Source organism: Odontesthes bonariensis, chromosome 14 (genome assembly GCF_027942865.1).
Source record: "Odontesthes bonariensis isolate fOdoBon6 chromosome 14, fOdoBon6.hap1, whole genome shotgun sequence".
NCBI classification, from domain to species: Eukaryota; Metazoa; Chordata; class Actinopteri; order Atheriniformes; family Atherinopsidae; genus Odontesthes; species Odontesthes bonariensis.
Window position 1 is genome coordinate 35,922,605 of NC_134519.1, and position 19,906 is coordinate 35,942,510.

Below are 19,906 nucleotides of genomic sequence, written 5' to 3' on the forward strand. Positions count from 1 at the left end.
AATGCTTCGTTAAAGGACAAATTAAAATAAATGAACATGGTTTCTGCTTCCTCAACCAGTTAGTAAACAATTGCCTGGTAAGATTCACTGTTGCTAGTTTTTCATATTTGGAAAAGAAATCTGTCTCAGTGAGGAGCTGTAGCTAAATGGAGTAAAGAAGATGTGAGAGAAAGAAGCATGTGTGGGAAAGAATGTCCAATTAAACATGTTGCAGCAAAGTATTGTTTAATACAGCAGAAAGGGGCCGAAAGGGGCAGTGCATGTATCTTTCACATCATTTTCAAGTAATAATTCTTCGATCTTTATTTGAGCCATCATTGATTTAGTTATACTGTTCAAACAGAAGCTTCAACACCTCATTAAAAAGGAATAGGCAAATAAAATGGGTTTACCTCTGAATGTCTGAACTTCTCAATATTGTAAATGTAGTGACATCCGATTCATCAGGTTGACTAATCTTTTTTATGGGATCATCTGAGCTTCCTGAATCATCTTCAGACACTGACCAAACCAAAACTAAATCTTAAATTTAAAAAGTAAATCATCAAATTCAAGATTTCAGACTGTACCCTGCGAGTACTTAACAGAGGCCGAAAGACAAAATAAAACATGCTCCATGCCATTTTGTATTTCACCCAAGAATGTAACTCCAGAATGAATGAGAAAAACAGAGAGAAGAAAGGCCTGACTGATGTGCAATTTGAAAAAGAAAGAAAGAAAGAAAGAAAGAAAAGTACAAAATAAACTATAGCCCCTTTCACACTGAGGAAGAACCCACGTTTAATTTGCAAATTTAGCGTGTCCGCTGTTCCTTTCACACTGACGATCCGGGCTGGCGTGTCAACTGGATTCGCCATTCGACCCGCGTCGGACCCTAGTCTTTTTGCCGAGCCGAGTTTGGTGTGAAAGCAATTGACGCGGGATGGACGTGGGCGTGGCGTGACTTGAGGGGTTTAAAAGAGGTTTTAAAGGAGGTCCGCGAGCTCCTCAGCCTCCGAGCAGAGGACGTTATTTACCGCCACATGTCGGGGACGGTGAAAGATGGACCTCTGCTGGAAGGGCTGGCGAGAAAGATGGGAGAGCGCGGTTTCCCACGCAGCAAGACGCAGGTGACCAACAAACTGAAAGCCATGAGGAAAAAGTTCCACGCATGGCTTGTGCCTACGTCATTGTACACGCCCAGCATTTTATGTGTTTCGTGTGACGCTCTGCCACTAGGCAACGCCCCCTGAACTCGGCTTCAGGCGACACGGGTCACCCTGACACGCCAAGCGTTCACATTGCTCGATGCGGGATGAAGTGGCAATTTGGACCCGCTAAGGTAGCGGATCTCAGTGTGAAAACAGCTTATGGTTCTTTTATTAGGGCTGGTAAACATTCTGTTGACACTGAGATCTTAGTAGTGTCATCTATTTATGCCCCCACATGGCAATTAATCAGAACCTAGCCACCCCAATCTTTGCTCAGTGCTGGAGACCAGCCCGATATGTCCCCCATGTGTTATTCAATTAAAAAAAAACACAAAAACCTTTAAACTGTAATCTTTGATCTAAAAAGTAACGTTAGGATTTTACAATTCCGAACAAAAACATAAGGACATGGTGATGGAATAAACGTTGATTCAAGTTAAAATAAAACAAAGCATTATGAAGAACAATGAGTGGAGAAGCCCCTTTAATTTTGGCAAAGTTGCTGTATCCTGTCAGCCAACTCCAGGCAGTGCAGGATCCTGACTTTCTCTCTCTGAAGCTCCTTGGGGCTCACTTGGCCTAATAACTTGGCAGAGAGTTGGATCAGGTCTTGCATGAAGAGTCCCACTGTTGCTCTCGGTGCAGGAGGTATCTGGGTCACGGTGCAGGAATCAAAAACAAAGTTGATCTTTTTTTCCCTTGGTAGGCCTGTTTGCCGCTCCTCAACCCACGTCAGAGGTCTACAAGTAGAAGGAAAAATGACAGTTAATGACACATGCCGCCTGGATCATTTTCTCTCTGTATTTCTCTCTGCATTGACACATGATAACTTTCTGTTCTCATGTGTCTATGCATGAAATCTGCACGCTATCTTTTAACTTATCTAAACTGTTGCTTGTTTTTAAATTCATTTAAATGATTTTATTTGTTTCTCTTTATATTCTTTTATGTATTTTTAATGCTTCTTCCACTCCCTGCTGCAATGCTTTTATTTTATGTAAAGCACTTTGAATTGTTTGTACATGAAATGTGCTATATAAATAAATTTGATTTGATTTGATTTGATAATTCTCCACGACTGACTGAAACATGCACAGAAGCATGTGCAGGATTTCTCTTTCAATATTTAAGTTCTGCGGTATTTAGGACATGGGTACCATCATTGAGCATTGTTCTTTTTTGGGTGTGTGTTGAGATTATGATTTGTTTCCTTCTACTGATGTGCATCATCTAATTCAAGTTTAAGTTTAAGATATTGTGTGTTTGGAAATGCTCTTCCACATACCTTAGTTGTAAGACATGTTTGGGTTACTGGTGCCTTTCTACCACTTCAAACATGTCTGGCAATTCTCTGACTCCTGGCATTGGTGAGTCATTTTCAGCCTCTTAACTGGATATTTTCTCTTTTCAGACCATTTTACGTACACACACGATAGATAGCTGGGAGTGAAAATCCCAGTAGATCAGCTGTCTTTTAAATACTTAAGACACTTAAATACAAGCCTGCCTGCACCAACAACCATATCTTATTCTGAAGCCCTGTAATCACCAGTCTTCCTCATTCTGATTCTCAGTTTGACCTTCAGCCGTTGTCTTGACCGTGTCTATATGCCTGCTGTGTAACCAGCTGTTAAATATTTATGTAGAAGATGAGTTGAAGTGATGTACCGAATGATATTAGCGGTAAGGCAATGAAGCAAATCTAAAGCAATCTTCCATTCATCCATCCATCGTCTTCCGCTTATCCAAAGTCGGGTTGCAGAGGCAGCAGGCTCAGGAGGGAAACCCAGACATCCTCCTGGGATCCCAAGGCGTTCCCAGCCCACAAGGGACACATAATCCCTCCAGTGTGTTCTGGGTCTTCCCCGGGACTCCTCCCAGTTGGACATGCCTGAAAAACCTCCAAAGGGATCCTAACAGGTGCCTGAACCACATCAGCGGCTCCACCTGAGCTCCTCGCCCCTTCTCTAAGCCCCCCTCTGAAGGAAACCCATTTCAGCTGCTTCTACTCTCATCTACGGCCACCAGATCTGGGTGGGAAGAAGCAGCTAAAGCAATCTTTTGAAACAAAAACAAAAAAGAGGGTGGCTGTATAGCTTACATTTCTAGGTTTTTACAGTTTCCATTCTCCTTTTCTTACATTTTCTATGTGCACATCAAAAAGTGCAATGGAAACCCAGCCACTAGCCACGTCAAGTAGACTCCATTTGCCAGAATTTGCTCTAAAGAAAAAAAAAATGTTTTCACTATAAATTTTTTTTTTTTTTAACGTTTCAACAAATGTTTTAATTCTAACCAAAAGATCACCAGCAAGTATTTTGCTGTTGACATTTTCTAGTTCTATTTGTTGAATTGGGATTTTCATTGTATCTATTTATATGTTTTATTTTGGACAATTAAACCTATTCTTTATGAATGGATAACATCCGATTATTTGAAACACTTGGACTTGCATGAGTAACGTTTATCTGGTGTTTTAAGGCAAATTAATTATGTGGTTTGAAAAAGTAAATCATTTGCAGTTAAAAAAAATACAAAAGAAATATTGTGCGACAGGGAATGTTACGATCCGGCCTCTGGAACAGTAACTCTGAGTCGTCTATACCAAGTCACGGTTAGATCTGAAACACAGCAGTATTCCATACTGTTTTTAAGTAGTTACCTCAACTCAGGTTCAAGTACACTATACTAAATAGACATATGTTAGCAAAACACTCAGTTGCACTTGTTTTTAAGGAAATCTGTTTCCATGTCATTTCTAAGGTAAATAAGTGGGTTTTACAGTGGTCCAATTAATTCAATTTCGAAAATAATGCTTGTCTGGATATATATATGTATACTGTAACTGTAAAACTAAAGAAATGAACGTGGATTACTCCATCAATGAACACAGTTTCCAACAAATGCTCCGACTATTTCCTCCTGCTGAGGTAAGTCCGTACGAGCTGAAAAACACGAGCAGCTGCATGTGTGTCTCTGTGGAAAGCAGATCTATACCACCTCACCGGTTGTCAGAAGTTAGCAGCTTTGCAGTCATCTTGCTGTAGCTGTTTGCAGAGTCCTCCTCCAAGGAAGCTGCTGTTACGGATAGTTCACCGAACAAGTCAACCAACCAGGTGAGGCGAGCAATCCCACTGAAGGCTGGAAAACCAAATCCAGGCTTCAGAGCTCCACCTGGGACGGATAAAGGACATTTACAAGCAACGAAAGGGCCGTTATTCAAGAAAATTATTTGTATGTACGTAAAGTGTGCTCTCAGTTGTGTTATGTCTTATTTTCTTATGTTTATTATGTTCCATGATGAACAGTGATAACTGCCTGTTCCTTTAAAAAGGGTGCACCAAAAATAAAGCTGAAATCTAACTGCAATACAACTGATGCAAGTCTAATACAAGTCTCTCTTCTCCGTAGATTTAGGCCCCTTTAGGTATACATGTGAGGACTGCTGCATATCATTTAGCTCTGCTAACAGTCCAACATCAACAACTAAAGAGCTCTTTTAACCCATTTAGCATTGCCGCATTTCTACCTTTAAACCCGGGGGCGCTGTTGCGTTATTCTACCTTTAAGGCCGGGAAAGCGTACACGTCTTTTTTCCTGTATGTAGAAAACATGGCTGTTATGCTGATTAACCTCATCCCAGCACTTCTGTCACCTGAAAATCTGGTGGAAAAAGAAATTGGAGGAGTAAAACTCACCTGCAGTGACCTGCTGCACTACTGCAAAGTGAGTTTACGTTTTATACTCGGTACACTGAGTTTGTAAGAATCACACCTTTCTGCTACATCAGGGGTCGGGGAGCCGCAGCTTCGGAGCCGCATGCGGCTCTTTCATCCTGATGCTGCAGCTCCGCGTGGCTTGGGAAAATAAATTCAAAAAGTATCCAATTGAAGTGTATTTTATTTGTGTTTTAACTTTTTTTTTTTGTAGTTCTAAATTGGAAGATTATTGTGATCTTGAAATATTAAAATAAATTATATATATATATATGTATAAATTAGTGGTGGGCATAGATTAATTTTTTTAATCTAGATTAATCTCACTGAAATCTTGAAATTAATCTAGATTAATCTAGATTAAAATGGCTCATTCAGGGGTCCGGCAATCCGCGGGGTTCGCGGAAACAGACGTGTAAACTTTGGTTCCTATCCAAACAATAGTCGTTTAATCCTGAGACTGTTGCAATTGCCGTGTCGAGTGCTTCAATACAATAGTGTAGTAACCCCACGCATACCTTTCTCACTGCAATTAAGTTTTATTTCGGATTTATTTCGAATTTAGTTTCTTTTTCACAGCTGCCTCTGCTATTCCTGCTCTTCTCAGGTGTACCTAATGTAGTTTTACATCATTTGTAACGTGATGTATATCTTGAAAAACAAATTGTAAAAAACAACACGTTTATGCGTGTCCCTGCCCTCTCTTTCCTCATGTTTTTTTCTCATGGGGGTGCTGCACAGCCGTTACCTGACTCCCGCCCTCTGGTATTCGCATACGGTTGTGTGAGGAAAGGGAACGCCCCCGCGTGTAGTTGGTGAACGCAGCCAGATGACGTGAGTCAGGTTAGCACAGCCGCGGGGCCTTAAAGAATTTAACATTCTAAATGTGACGTCACGAGCTACCAAAGCTACCAAAGCAAATTCTCAAGCGAAGCTTCTCCAGCGAGGTCGCTCTTGGTGAACACGCAGCAGGCAGACCAGCTTATTCACATGTATGGCTCCAGCAGTTTCTCTAGCTTCGCCAACTTCTCATATTCAGCACTTGTTGGGAGGGCCAGGTGGTGCTGCTGTTGAGATAGCGTTGTGTGCAGTGCGTCTCTGTTGCGCCACACGCGCTTGATCATCTCGAGGGTGGAATTCCACCGTGTTGGAACATCTTGCACGAGCGGCTCCTGAACTTGCCCAGGGGAGGTTTGCTGGACTTTCAGCTCGTCTGCGTTGGCCGGACTGTGTTTGATATAAACTGATATAAAGTTTGGTAAAAGTCATCACAGTTTGCTTACCTATTTTGACCCAGTTCCCAACCCAACTTTGAGAATAGATTAACGGCGATATTCTTTATATCGCCCGATAAGACTCTCAAATTATCGCAGCACGTTAACGCCGATAACGGCCCACCACTAGTATAAATATATATTTTATTTTTTTTGTCGCTCAAAATATGAGTCACACTCGCCAAAAGCCGGTATATGCCTGCTAAAACGCTGTGCATTTATCGAGACTTTCAACCCCAGGTAGGCCAAGTACGGAGAAATGTAAGAAAATAAAAGTATCTGAAGAAAATTGGTGCAAAACGTGAAAAAAGACGTGTACGCTTTCCCGGCCTTAAAGGTAGAAATGCAGCAATGCTTTCCCGGCCTAAATGGGTTAACACTAAAGGTCATTTTTCAAGAAAAATTCCAGAACCTAAAATGTCGCTGAGAGGTAATGTCCATATTTCTCAATGTGTTCCTCAAGCCAGGGATTAAAGCAAAAAAAAGTCGTCTGACCGATTAAACATCAGATTGAGTACCCCTTCGTAAACCAATGTAGCCATACCTCTGCCCTCAATACAGAACGTACATTGGTTCTATGCAAGCAATGGAGGGATAATGGAGATACTTGATCAGATGCCTCAGCAGACTGTATGATTCTATAACATGTGAAAGTGTGTCCTTTATGCTGTCCTAGCCCAATTTTACACATACCTTCCTAAGACCTAATGCAAGTGTTCAGTTTTGTTTCCAAGGGATAAAAACTTTCACAGTGGATTACACACGCATTCATTTTAACCGCCTGGAAGGGGGGAAAAGTTTTAGTCTATGCATTCTTGTGGCAGCACATTAGATAGTTATTCTGGCTATTTAATGGCATTCCACAGAGTGTTAGCTTTGTGAAAAGGCTAAGTAGGTTAGTTTATGATGAACTGTAACTCCTGTAGTTGGCGCAGTGCAAAAATGCTAGAATTCTATAGAATAGAATTCTACTGAATACCAAGTGGTTTTTAATTGAGCTGTGTTTATGGAGGCCTACACTGTCATAGGTGCCCTTCTTTTTGTTAATCACCTACAAATGACAAAAAAAAAAAAAAACGAATTAAGTGCAGAGATTTATTGCTTTTGGGCTTGTTTTCAGGACGGCAGTCGCTTATTTCAAAGTATATGCTATATTCTACATGAATTTTTATGAATTTTTATGTTGTAGAGTTGTGAATTTATTTTATCAATGGAGAAATTGAGCAGCCTTGCTTTGTTGTCTACAGTAGTAGATCAACCCTCATCTTACTTTGAAGCTCCCAGATCAAGGAAGTGACGTCGACGCAGCTTTAGCAGCAGAGAAGCTATCAGGCTTGTGTTGATAATAATAAACTCCTGGACTATGTACAAACTTCCAAATGCATCGTTTTGTGAGTACAGACCATATTTGTACTACTGTAGAAGTTTGGTGTCATGGCATGTGATTTTAGTGTGGTAATTTTGGAGATACTGCCTAGGTTCCATTAGCGCTTGTACGAAGCTATTCGGGATAACTCAGTAACTCAGCTGATGTTCAGCCAATATCGGAAAAACTTCGGGTGGGCTACTTGGCTGGATGTCACGGTTCAAATGACCCCAGGGTGAATCTAGTCCGAACTATCACTTTCACAGACTTGACAAACGCCTTTTCTAATGGGGGTTTCCAATATGTAAAGGCCTCAGGTACCAGTCCAGCATTCCTTCTATATTGCTCTAACGCAGGGATGTCCAAAGTCGGTCCTCGAGGGCCGCTGTCCTGCAGGTTTTAGATGTTGCCCTGCTTCAACACACCTGATTCAGATCAAGACATCATTAACAGGCTTGTGCAGAACTTAACAATCTGTTGAAGAGATCCATTTAATCTGAATCAGGTGTGTTGAAGCAAGGCAACATCTAAAACCTGCAGGACAGCGGCCCTCGAGGACCAACTTTGGACATCCCTGCTCTAACGAAATACTATTTTAAGGCGTGTATTTGTAAATTATGGCTAGCTAGGACTAATAATTACTGTAAGTCATTTTTCCACGCAGTTGTAGCCCCAGCCCCCACGCCCTGCCCCCGCCGTTGACAACTCGTGTTCCTTTTTTTGCCGCACCTTACTTATCAGGGGAGGGCGCAGCTCAAACATAAAGGAATCAAAACAAATACTGCTGTTAATTTAATCTGTTACATCAGTATTATAATAAAATCCATACACCAAACACCCGTCACAACCCACCCTCCCCTTTCTCGATCAGGACGATCTCCCATTTGAGTTCAGTTGACGGAAATCCGTCTGGACAAACTATGCAGGCTGTTCAGCTGACGGAAATCTGTCACAGCGACGGAGAACTTTAATCCATGGGTCCTCAAGCACTAGGGTTACGACCCGTCCCTTGAAATACGGAATCGTCCCTTATTTTGCAACAAAATGTTGCGTCCCGTATTGAACTAATACGGGACGCGATTTGTTCCGTATTTTCACAAATATCCAATACATGTCTGTCCCACACGCATCCAAACAAAGCCCCGCCTCCCCGGCTGAGCTCCTCTGTGAGTCGCAACGGTCTCGCACCCTGCGCGAGGTGCTGTCACTCACAGTTGCTTAGAGACACACACACCAGCGCGGCACAAAACCCGCGAATTTTTGAAAATGTCAACTACACCCGACGCTCAACAACAGCCTAAGCGAAAACGCTTACAAAAATACAGGCGTGAATGGGAAGAGGCTCATCTATGGCTGGACAGAGTCAGTGGCGATGAGTACAAAGCCAACTGTAAATCGTGTCGGCGAGTGTTTTCTGTGGCTCACGGTGGGCTGTCTGATGTCAGGCAACATGCATCAGGAGAGCAACACAGCAGACAGATAAGAATGCACACCCAAGCCTCAGTGTCACAGTTTTTCATTCCCCAATCATCTGCTGACTCTGATAAGGTATGGAACAGTAAATAAATAAATTAGTTATATATAAATGAATAAATAAAAAAATATATATATATAGAGAGAGAGAGAGAGAGAGAGAGAGAGAGAGAGAGAGAGAGAGAGAGAGAGAGAGAGAGAGAGAGAGAGAGAGAGAGAGAGAGAGAGAGAGAGAGAGAGAGAGAGAGAGAGAGAGAGAGATTTTATATTAGCTTTAAAATATTTTGTGTGAGGAATACAGTCCTGCAACCTTAATCAGGCCAGGTACTCTCCTTTATGGTCATAAGACAGGTAGAAGACAAATACTGTTTAATTAATTGACAATTTGTTTAATTTAATTAACAATCCTACTTCTCCCTCTAGGTTACCGCAGCTGAGGTGACACAGGTGTACCACACAGTCAGACACAACCTAAGCTACAACAGTGCTGACTGTGCACATAAACTGAATCAAAAAATACTATCTGATTCACAAATTGTAAAAAAAATGACAATAGGGAGAACAAAGGCAGAGGCATTGGTTACAGATGTCCTTGCTCCAAAGGCAGTGGGTGATGTTCTCAAGGCCCTAACATCAGATAAACCCCTCCATTCTCAATTCAGACAGATGCATCAAATAAAGGCAACAGGAAGATGTTTCCCCTTGCTGTTCAATACTTCAGTCCAGAATGTGGAATCACCAACAAAATGCTGGATTTCAAAGAAAATGCAGATGAAACCGCTGCTGGGATTGCATCTCTTATAGAACAGTCACTTGAAAAATTTGGCTTATCATTTAATCAAGTGACAGCATTTAGTGCAGACAATACAAATGTGAATTACAGAATTCACAACTCTGTCTTCACCAACTTGAAAAAGAAACAAAAAGATCTGTTGCAAGGAAACTGCCATGCCCACATTGTACACAACACAGTGAAACATGCTCTTAACCAGCTCACTGTAGATGTGGAAAATGTTGTGCTGAAGGTCTATGGCTTCTTTTCCATATCAGCCAAACGAAGAGAATTGCTAAAAGAGTTTTGTAGGTTTTGTGATGTTGAGTTCCAGGAAATTTTACACAACCAGGTGGCTCTCCCTTAATCCTGCCATCACCCGGCTAATGAAAACCTGGACTGCACTGAAATCAAACAAACTGAAATCTGATAGATTTCAGTTTGTTCTTGTAAATGAAGAATCTTCCTCACACACCAGAGTAAGTCATGGAGTTCCCCAGGGTTCTGTGCTTGGACCGATTCTTTTTACTTTATACATGCTTCCATTAGGTAACATTATTAGACAGCATGGCATAAATTTCCATTGCTATGCTGATGATACTCAGCTGTACTTATCTATAAAACCAGATGAAACCAATAGGTTGGTCAGACTACAAGCATGTCTTAAAGACATAAAGACCTGGATGACTCAGAACTGTCTGCTGCTAAATTCAGACAAAACTGAAGTCGTTATCTTTGGACCTGAGCGCTTCAGGGAGAAATTGTCTAGCTATATAGTTACTCTAGATGGTATTTCCTTGGCTTCTAGTTCTACAGTGAGGAACCTTGGAGTTATTTTTGACCAGAACTTATCATTTGACTCGCATATAAAACAGGTTTCTAGGACTGCCTTCTTTCACCTTCGTAATATTGTTAAAATCAGGAACATCTTGTCTCAGAGTGATGCAGAAAAACTAATTCATGCATTTGTTACTTCAAGATTGGACTACTGTAATTCTTTATTATTGGGCTGTCCTACATATTCTCTGAAAAGCCTCCAGCTGATCCAAAATGCTGCAGCCAGAGTTCTGATGAGAACTAACAGGAGAGATCATATTTCTCCAGTTTTAGCTTCTCTTCATTGGCTCCCTGTTAAATTCAGAATAGAATTTAAGATTCTTCTCCTTACATATAAAACTCTTAATGACCGAGCTCCATCATATCTTAAAGATCTCATTGTAAGATATTTTCCTAACAGAGCACTTCGTTCCCAAACTGCAGGTTTACTTGAGGTTCCCAGAGTTTCTAAAAGTAGAATGGGAGGCAGAGCCTTCAGTTATCAGGCCCCTCAATTGTGGAATAAGCTGCCAGTAAATGTCCGGGAAGCAGACACCCTTTCCACTTTTAAGACCAGGCTTAAAACTTTCCTTTTTTATAAAGCTTATAGTTAGGTCTGTTGAATCTGATAGTGTGTCTGCTAGTGTGTCTTGTTCTGCCTCCACCTCTGGCACCCTCTATACTTTCATTACCCCCTACCCGAACCAGGGTTTGAATCCCATTCCCGCTTCTCTTACCTCTTTTATTTCTCCCCCTACCTGAACCAGGGTTTGCATCCCCACCCCGCTGTGACTGGTGTGCAGTTGGTGAGAGGCTGAGGTAGCTTGTGGCTGTAAAAAGATGGTTGTTGTGGTGTGAGGAGCAGATCTATATAGGGAGTATAGGGAATTACTCACTGAGTCTGGTCCTTTACTTTATTTTATTATTTATTTTTTCGTTAGCACAAGTTTCTTGTGTTTACCTTGAATAGGGATGGCTCATGTGATCCTGAAACATCCCATAGTTAAGCTGCTATAGGCCTAGACTGCTGGGGGGCCTCATCTGACACACCTTTCCTCACTTTACTCTCTTTATGTATATGTGATATTATTGTGGTCATTAACTCGTGTTTCCCTGTTCCAACAGATATCCTTTGAATGGTGTTACAGTGCCGCCGTCGCGGTGGCCCCCTGCCCCCCTCCCCCCCCTTTTTCTGTCTTCTCAAACCCCAGCTGGTCGAGGCGGATGGCCACCCTTCCTGAGTCTGGTTCTGCCAGAGGTTTCTTCCTGTTAAAAGGGAGTCGTTTCTCTCCACAGTCGCCTCAGGCACGCCGCTCAGGCCGGGAGATTGGACCGAAAAACAAAAAGTTTTCAGTGCAATCTGTTGGTTTTCTTAGCTAGGAAATATATGAACGAATTGGATTATTTTATGAATTATGATTATTATTAATTAATTGAATTCCAATTGGCTTGAATTGGACTTACTATCTAAGTGCCTTGAGATGACATTTGTTGTATTTGGCACTATATAAATAAAAATGAATTGAATTGAATTGAAATCATACTTCAGCAGCATGGGGGAGGAGTGTCCCAAACAACTTCGAGATTTGTTAAAGCTCAGTGAGGAGTCGGACTCAACTGAGGAAGATGGAGACATTGTGGAGGTTTACCTTCTCTTCTGCAATAATATCCTCACTCTATTTGAGGATGTTGTAAGGAAGCTGGAGAGTGATGATACCACCTGTGTTGAGTTATATTCCATTATGAATAACTTCAAGCAAAAGCTCACACAGAGACGAGATGACCAGTTCTATGGCTACTTAACTAAATTGAAGCAGCAGCGTCTCCGTCCATGTGATGCAGACATGGCAAGGGCAGATTTTACTGCATTTCTCAACACAGCACTCTCATATGTTGAGAAATGGTTCAACTTCTCAGAAGACAGCTGGCTGTTCTCACTGCAACCTCTTTCTCTGCACCATGGCACCTTGACCTTTAGTGACATTGAGAGGGTGACCGCCAAGCTCAACCTCATCCATAAAGTCAACATGGATGAACTTTATGATGAATGCTCCACAGCAAAAGCTCTTCTGAAGAGAATCAAAGAAGATGCTGGAGATGAATGGAAGTCCAAAGGTGTGGCTGCCAGGTGGGTGGCTCTTTTTCAAGTAGATGACCTGCCCAACGTGCTGTCTATCATCAGCCACATCCTGAGCATCCCAGCATCCACTGGATATGTAGAAAGGATATTTTCCAGAATGGCCAACAAATGGAGTGACAGCAGGAACAGGTGCTCCATGGAGCTCATGAGAAGTGAGCTTCTGATCACTCTCAACTTTGACCAGTCCTGTTCAGAGTTTTACAACAGTGCTTTGAAAGACAAAGAGTTACTCAGTGCTGCAAGGAGTAACAAAAAGTACACCTGGAAAAATAAGTAAACACTTCTGATGAAGATGGTTGAGGGAATAAGTAAAATTTTGCACTTCCTTTTTTCTAAGTGAATGAGCAGAAAAGTTTACAAATGTTTTTTTTGTTCTGTTTTTTTTCCCTCCTGTAAGTAAAAATGTCCAAGAGGTTCATATGGTTTTGCACTTAAAAAGTTACATTAAGTTATCAATTTATTTATTTTATAATTTAAAAGTTCATTGTTCCACACTCCACACAGATTTAATTTAAGATTTAATGTGTGTATTGGTAATAAAGCATTTCAAGTCAAATCAGTCAAGTTGCTTTTTTTTTTATCATCACCACTGTACTAAAGACACTGGCACAAAATAACATATTACTGCTGCGAGCAGTGGCCAAAGGAGTCGGCGGTGGTGGTCATAGCCCAGACGAGCCATGGTGGGCGTCCCTTATTTTCATTTCTGAAAGGTGGCAACCCTATCAAGCACATCTTTCTTTATAGCCTCTTTTACAAATGTGCCTTTGTTGCATTGAAAAGAGACGAAGAGAGAAAATAGTTGGAGTGATGAATCCTGTCGAAGCTAAATCTGTGCTGATCGCACGTGTGAAAGAACAGGGACAGGACCAAGGGTCAAAGGTGAAAGGATCTTTAATTATGAGGAGCAGCAGTTTAACAGACATCTTTTTTTCACCACGAAGGCACAATCATAGTGGGAAAGAGGCTCAACGGTTCCACAACAGGGCCAGAGCGTTCCAGAATTAGACTCGCTGTAATTGTTGTTCACCGCAACAACGGACAACAAAGCCTGCACTCCATCCAGTGGTTTAAACATTTTTTGCCTGATTCCATCTTGTTCACTGTCTATAATGACTTTTTTTTTTGGGGGGGGGGGGGGGGGGGGGGCTTTTTATGCCTTTATTGTATAGGACAGTGGAGAGAGACAGGAAGCCGGGGGCAGAGAGAGGGGGAATAACACGCAGCAAAGGGCCGTCCGATGCGGGATTTGAACCGGGGCCAGCTGCAGCGAGAACTGTAGCCTCTGTACATGGGGCGTCCGCTGTACCCACTACGCCACAGACCGCCCCAACTAGTAATTACTTTTGTCAGGGTTTGTCAATATACACATCCCCTCATGAGAGCCAGCCCACACGGTCTGGTCAATTCAGAAAACTCATCCAAACCTGACCCAAACCCTAATCCCTTTTGAAGAAAGGCTTGATTGAAACATCGCATCCTACAATTTCACTCTATCAAGTTAACTCCCGTCTCACACATCAAATAGGGACTTTTTTAAAAACTGACTAAAATCACCATAAAAATAGTACGCACTGAACCAGGTTTACCCCGGTTTTCAGAATCAGAATCAGCTTTATTGGCCAGGTTTGACTAAACAAACAAGGAATTTTACTCCGGTAAAACTTCACTCGCAAAGTACAACACATAACACACAAAGTGCAACACAAAGTACATAACATAAAAGAATAAAAATTAGAAATGCAGAACAGTAAGAATGCAATTGAGTATGGGTGGTTAATAGGGATGTGTATGAGAATAATAAATACAGTATGTACATTTGCAATAAATAGACACTGTGGCTGGGAATGTCCGCCTTCTTGTTGTCCCCGTCAGTGTACCATGGTCATGGACACCTCAACAGGTGCAAGCAAAACACTTGCTTCTCCTAAAGTCCATTTTCATCTCCACAGTCTTCTTGGGGTTAAAGGTCCTATGGCATGAAATTTTCACTTTTTAAGGTTGTTTAACATTAATATGAGTTCCTCTAGCCTGCCTGCGGTCCCCCAGTGGCTAAAAATGACGATAGACCTAAACCATGCACTGGAAATTATTCTCCGCCTTTGGAAATGTGACCATGCAGATGGCCTGATCGGGAAAGCCGCCACTTATGACGTGGGCGCCGCTTATGACGTGGAGGTTGTTTCCACCCAGAGCCAATGAACTGCCTTTCCCCGCCCACAGCTCTTTGGCCAGCTCATTGCGCTTTATGGATGTAAAAAATCTGTTTAGAGCTCCTGCATCAGAACCTCTAAAGAGCCAGTGGACAGATTTTGTTTTTTTCTGGGAAAGTGACGACAGAACTGAAGAGATTTGTGTATGTGTGCGCCAAATATTTCACCAACGAATGTTTCCAGAACTTGGGCCAATACCGAGCCCAAGGGAGAGCCCAGACACCCTGCGGAGGAAACTCATTTCAGCCGCTTGTATTCGCGATCTCATTCTCTCGGTCACTACCCACAGCTCGTGACCATAGGTGAGGGTAGGAACATAGATTGACCGGTAAATCGAGAGCTTCGCCTTCTGGCTCAGCTCCTTCTTCACCACGACGGGCCGGTGCAGAGCCGCATCACTGCAGACGCCGCACCGATCCGCCTGTTAATCTCCTGCCCCATTCGCCCCCTTACTTGGGGAAGGATCTCATTCCCGATAGTAAGTAATTTAACGCTCTATTATTGTGTTGCTTTCCTGTATGTACAGTATAGTTATATAGCTTGTTACCACAGGAAAGGGTTTGTATCGTTAGCAGCTAACGTTAGCTAACGGTTAGCTATGCAGCTAATAGCATCTGCAAGCTCTTATCTTTGCCAACTGGGCTGTTGGAGGTGTTTGCATGCCCATGAGATGGTTAGCTCGCTCATTTTAGACCAAAACCCCCTACTTCAAGCTTCCTGAAGAAGAATGAATCCGCAAATTCAGTGCATTTCATCAGGATAATGATTCATTCATAGTTCCAGAGTCAAAACGGTCAGTCTGTCTGTGTCGTTAGCTCTGCAGCTAATAGCTCGGTCACTGTCGCTAATGTAACGGTAAATAGCATGAGGTATGCGAGTGGACACCTCATTTACTGTAACGCGAGTGTTGTGTACTTATTTGTTGTTTTGATAGCCGTCCTGCTGTTGGTGTTATGGCGCGCACGATATCTGCCTTTCCCCTGATTGAAATGACTCGCGCTACGTGCATCTTTGCAAACCAGAGCAATCAGCTGAGAATGTCAAAATCCTCACTCCTGCTTTCCCCTTCACGCACGCCTTTTTTGCTGTGTCTTGTGTAGCACTTGCTTGATGTTTGACTGTGTTAGGAGAGTTGTTCAGTAACTAGTTCGTCATATTGTCAAAGTAAGCTCATATCAACAGGTTTCGCTAGTTTTACGGCATAGGGCTGCAGCGCCATCTACGTGCCATAGCGATTCACAAAACATTTGCGCAAGGTACCACGGGCGTAAGTAAGGCCACACCCCCACTAAACAGCTCATTCTGAGGATCCTAAGGAAAGCTCATTTGGACTGGCTGTAATTCTGCACCAAGGCAGAATTTTGGGGAAAAAAACTCAGATACAGTATTAGGGGACCACTAAAGCCTATAAAAATACATAAAAGCCTCCATTTATTTTCATGCCATAGGACCTTTAAGCTCCAGGTGGTTCTGACTGCACCACTGGACCAGCTGCTCCACCTCCTGTCTGTAGTCAGACTCCTCACCATCCTGGATCAGACCAATGAAAGTGGTGTCATCCGCAAACTTTTACAGATGGGCTCTTTGAGGTGCAGTGGGGAGAGGATACACCCCTGTGGGGCGCCTGTACTGATAGACCGGCTCTTTGATGAGGTACTCCCCAGTCAGACAGGCCTGTCTCATGTTTTACACAATACTTCACAAATCGGTCTATTTTTATTGATTCTAGAGATTTTGATTGTTGATGTGCCCCAGCACACTGGCAGCAGCAGCAGCTCCAATATTGTTGTGTGCATTTTGTATTTTGTTGAGATTTTCCATTGAGCTTTTTTCCCAAAAAACATTTTGACAGATTTTTTATGCTGCTCGAGTGATTTCACTTTGTCCTCGTACTTTTTAACATGATGAGTTACCATGCCTATGGAAGAGTGAGAAGCAGAAGGTAAAGTTTTAAAAAGAAAAATATTGCTTCCTAACCACAGATGGGGTAATCCTGAACCCAACACTACCCAGGGAGTTCCCCTGGGTTATTTTAGTAGCAATGTATATTTTCTCCTGCGCCACTGCAGACAGACTATGATGTCATCAGGTCAGTCGTTGCCAAGTTACAAACAAAAAAACATACATTACAAACAAAAAAAACACATCTCAATGCATTCATGGCGGCTTATGAAGATAGCAAACATGCCCCCTGAGTTTGTTTGTCATGTGCTCGACTGAATCATTTCTATCCTTTATGCTCACATGATCATTAGCAGTTTTTACTGTGTAACTGCTTATGTTGCCACTATCTTACCTCTAAGTAGAATAGCAGCTGCACTCGGAGGTCGCCACTGTCTGCTCTGTGCTCCAGAAAAGAATGTTCCACCGCCTCAGCATAGTCAACACCACTGTCTGCTCTCAGTAGGGGTGGGATGATATGCTTTGGTCACGATTCGATTTGTATCACGATTCTTGATAATTGCGATTCTACAAGTATTGCGATTCAATATAATCAGTAGGGGTGGGAATCGCCAGAGACACCACAATACCAAATATCACAATATATAGCAAAATTTTCAGCTGCAAAGGATACCAACATAATTAATCTTGATCAACATGCTTATCTGTTAAAAAAAAGTTTTCAGTCAATTCATCTTACTTCAAATATTTACTCCAATAAAATGGACAACTCATTCAACAAGTGCAAATACTCAGTTAAAACTGAGTAGAAAAATAAAACATGTCTGTCTTTTCCCAACTACAATAGAAAATGTCCTCTTTATCTGACCAACGTAACTGTCTGTATTTCAGTCTAGTCAATTTCTTCCGCGTGCGTGATGTCCGTCTCATTCAAAGTGAAGATTTCACTACCACTCCTTCTCACAGGAGACAACAGGGCTGCACAAATCACAGGCTGTTGTCCAAGAAACCTCAGAAGCATTTCGTATGCACTATTCCATCACGTGGTTACGTTAGTTTTGAGTTTGTTGCTCGGAAGCTGCAACATTTTCTGCTTTAATTCCAAAGCGTGGTTCGCCACCGTGCTTCTGTTGAAAAAGGCAGTGATGCACCACACTCTCGCCATAAGCCTGGCTACTGTTGGCAGCTTTAATGCCAGCTGTGATGCAAGATTAAGTGTGTGGGCGAAACACTTGACATGGACGTATCCCGCTAACTGAATGGCGACACACATATTAGAAGCGCTGTCTGTTACTACAACCAAGTGTTTATCTGCAATCCCCCATTCTTCTGCTGCATTTCACAGGTCTGCGATGTTGGCCCCGGTGTTGCTTCATGTACCGCTCGCGTTTGGAGTCGGCTACATGAGACTGCAGTTCCCAGTCCTCTGTGATGTGGTGCGATGTTACAGTCATGTATGAGTCCACTGACCTCAACGTCAAAGCGTCACTAGTTAATGCAACCCTTCCTGCTGTTCTCAAGGATTCTTCCACTTCAAGCTTAGTTCCTCGGTAGAGTTTAGGCACAGCCGTCTCGGCAAAGAAACGGCGAGACGTAATCACATACCTGGGCTCAAGCGTCTTTAACATGTTGCAAAACCCGGCATTTTCCAACACGCTGAATGGACGGAAGTCTTTCACCATGAAGTAAACAATGGACTGAGTTAACTTTCTTGCACGCTCAGAATGTGAAGGTAGCTTTGCTAATCTCAGAGTGTCCAGTGTCGGTTGTTTTTTTTTTGTTTGTTTTTTTTGCAAGCGCTGGTTTCGTTTGGCTCCCCTGACCTGCCTGTGCTGCTGGGTGGTAGCGGGAGGGGTGAACTCGTAAGGCGCTAGCATGGTTGACGCGTCTGTCACGGCGGTGGCGGACCGTGACGTCAAAATGACGTATCAAGCATGGCTCTTGCCTTGAAAAGACGGCGCAGCGCGTTGTCGTGCACCAGTCAATTTTTGTAACTTGGCGGCGCCACCAACGAAAAACCGGATGGACGGTTGTGAGACCAGACTCAGTGAGGAGGTGCATTTGTACAGGCAGCTGTACGAAATTGCAGTGAAACAGCACAGGGAGCACGTAAACCCCCAAAACTGGTGGACAGAGATGGGCAGAACTTTGGGGAAAGAGGGAGAGTTCTGTAAGAATGTGTGGAAGAAGCCACAGGACAGATACGTGAAGGCAAAGAAGAGGGCAGAGACTCCAAGTGGTGATGCCGGGGGCTTCAGACCATCACCTCTTTTAACTGAATTAAAAAAATAAAATTATCCGAATACTGCAGCAGTATCATTAATGACAGTATTCCTGCTCTTCATTGTTTTCTTCTCCACTTTCGTGGTTGTAGCGCTAACCTTCACGTAGCAGCCCCACCTCTGTGACGGAGAAAATTGCAACTACTGGCGCAACGACTTGCGCCACTATATATGGTGGGCATGAACTCGTGACGTCATCAACACCGCTCGCGCGAGCAGACGCGACAGCCATGCTAGAGCCTTTATGTTAAGCTGAGTTTATGCTTTCGACGCATAGCCTCTGCAACCGTCAAATCTGTCTCTGTGCGCGACCATGCCCCCCCGCGCAGAGGGTCTGCACCCGTAGTCGCGCACCTCAAAAAAATCCTGACTACACGTCGGACGGACGCAAACCCACGCAGAGCTCAAGCGGAAGTGCGCAGACAAAAAGCAGCTGTGATTGGTCCTTGGTATGCCTTTCCGGTTGTCTGTGTGGTTGTTCCTCTCGTTCAGTGCTTTGCATTTTCGCCAACTCCAATAAAAGAAGCTGTTCTTCTTCGATGTCGAGCAACTCCAGATCCATATCTTGCATACACGCCATTGTTGTTTTGAAAGATAAACACTTCCGCCAGCGCCGCCGAAGTTCTCGTCACCGCCCACCGAAATTCTCGCGAGTTCTCGAATACTTTTGGGGGGAAACTGCTGTGCGTCCCTAGAAATTCCAGACCGAGGGCGCAGATTAGGGCTGAACGATATGGACAAAATTTCATATCTCGATATTCA

General features: G+C 42.9%; 1 protein-coding gene across 1 annotated transcript in view; it reads right to left on the bottom strand.

Moving 5' to 3' along the window:
* Window positions 1–208: 208 nt before the first annotated feature.
* blvra (biliverdin reductase A) overlaps window positions 209–19,906 on the bottom strand; it is a 59,528-nt gene continuing 39,830 nt past the window's right edge. The window contains exons 6-7 of the mRNA XM_075484190.1: window positions 4,196–4,364; window positions 209–1,930 (exon numbers count right to left, since the gene is read on the bottom strand). Coding sequence (XP_075340305.1) covers window positions 1,675–1,930; window positions 4,196–4,364 — 425 coding nt within the window. The 3' untranslated portion in view covers window positions 209–1,674. The remainder of the gene's footprint in view (window positions 1,931–4,195; window positions 4,365–19,906) is intronic.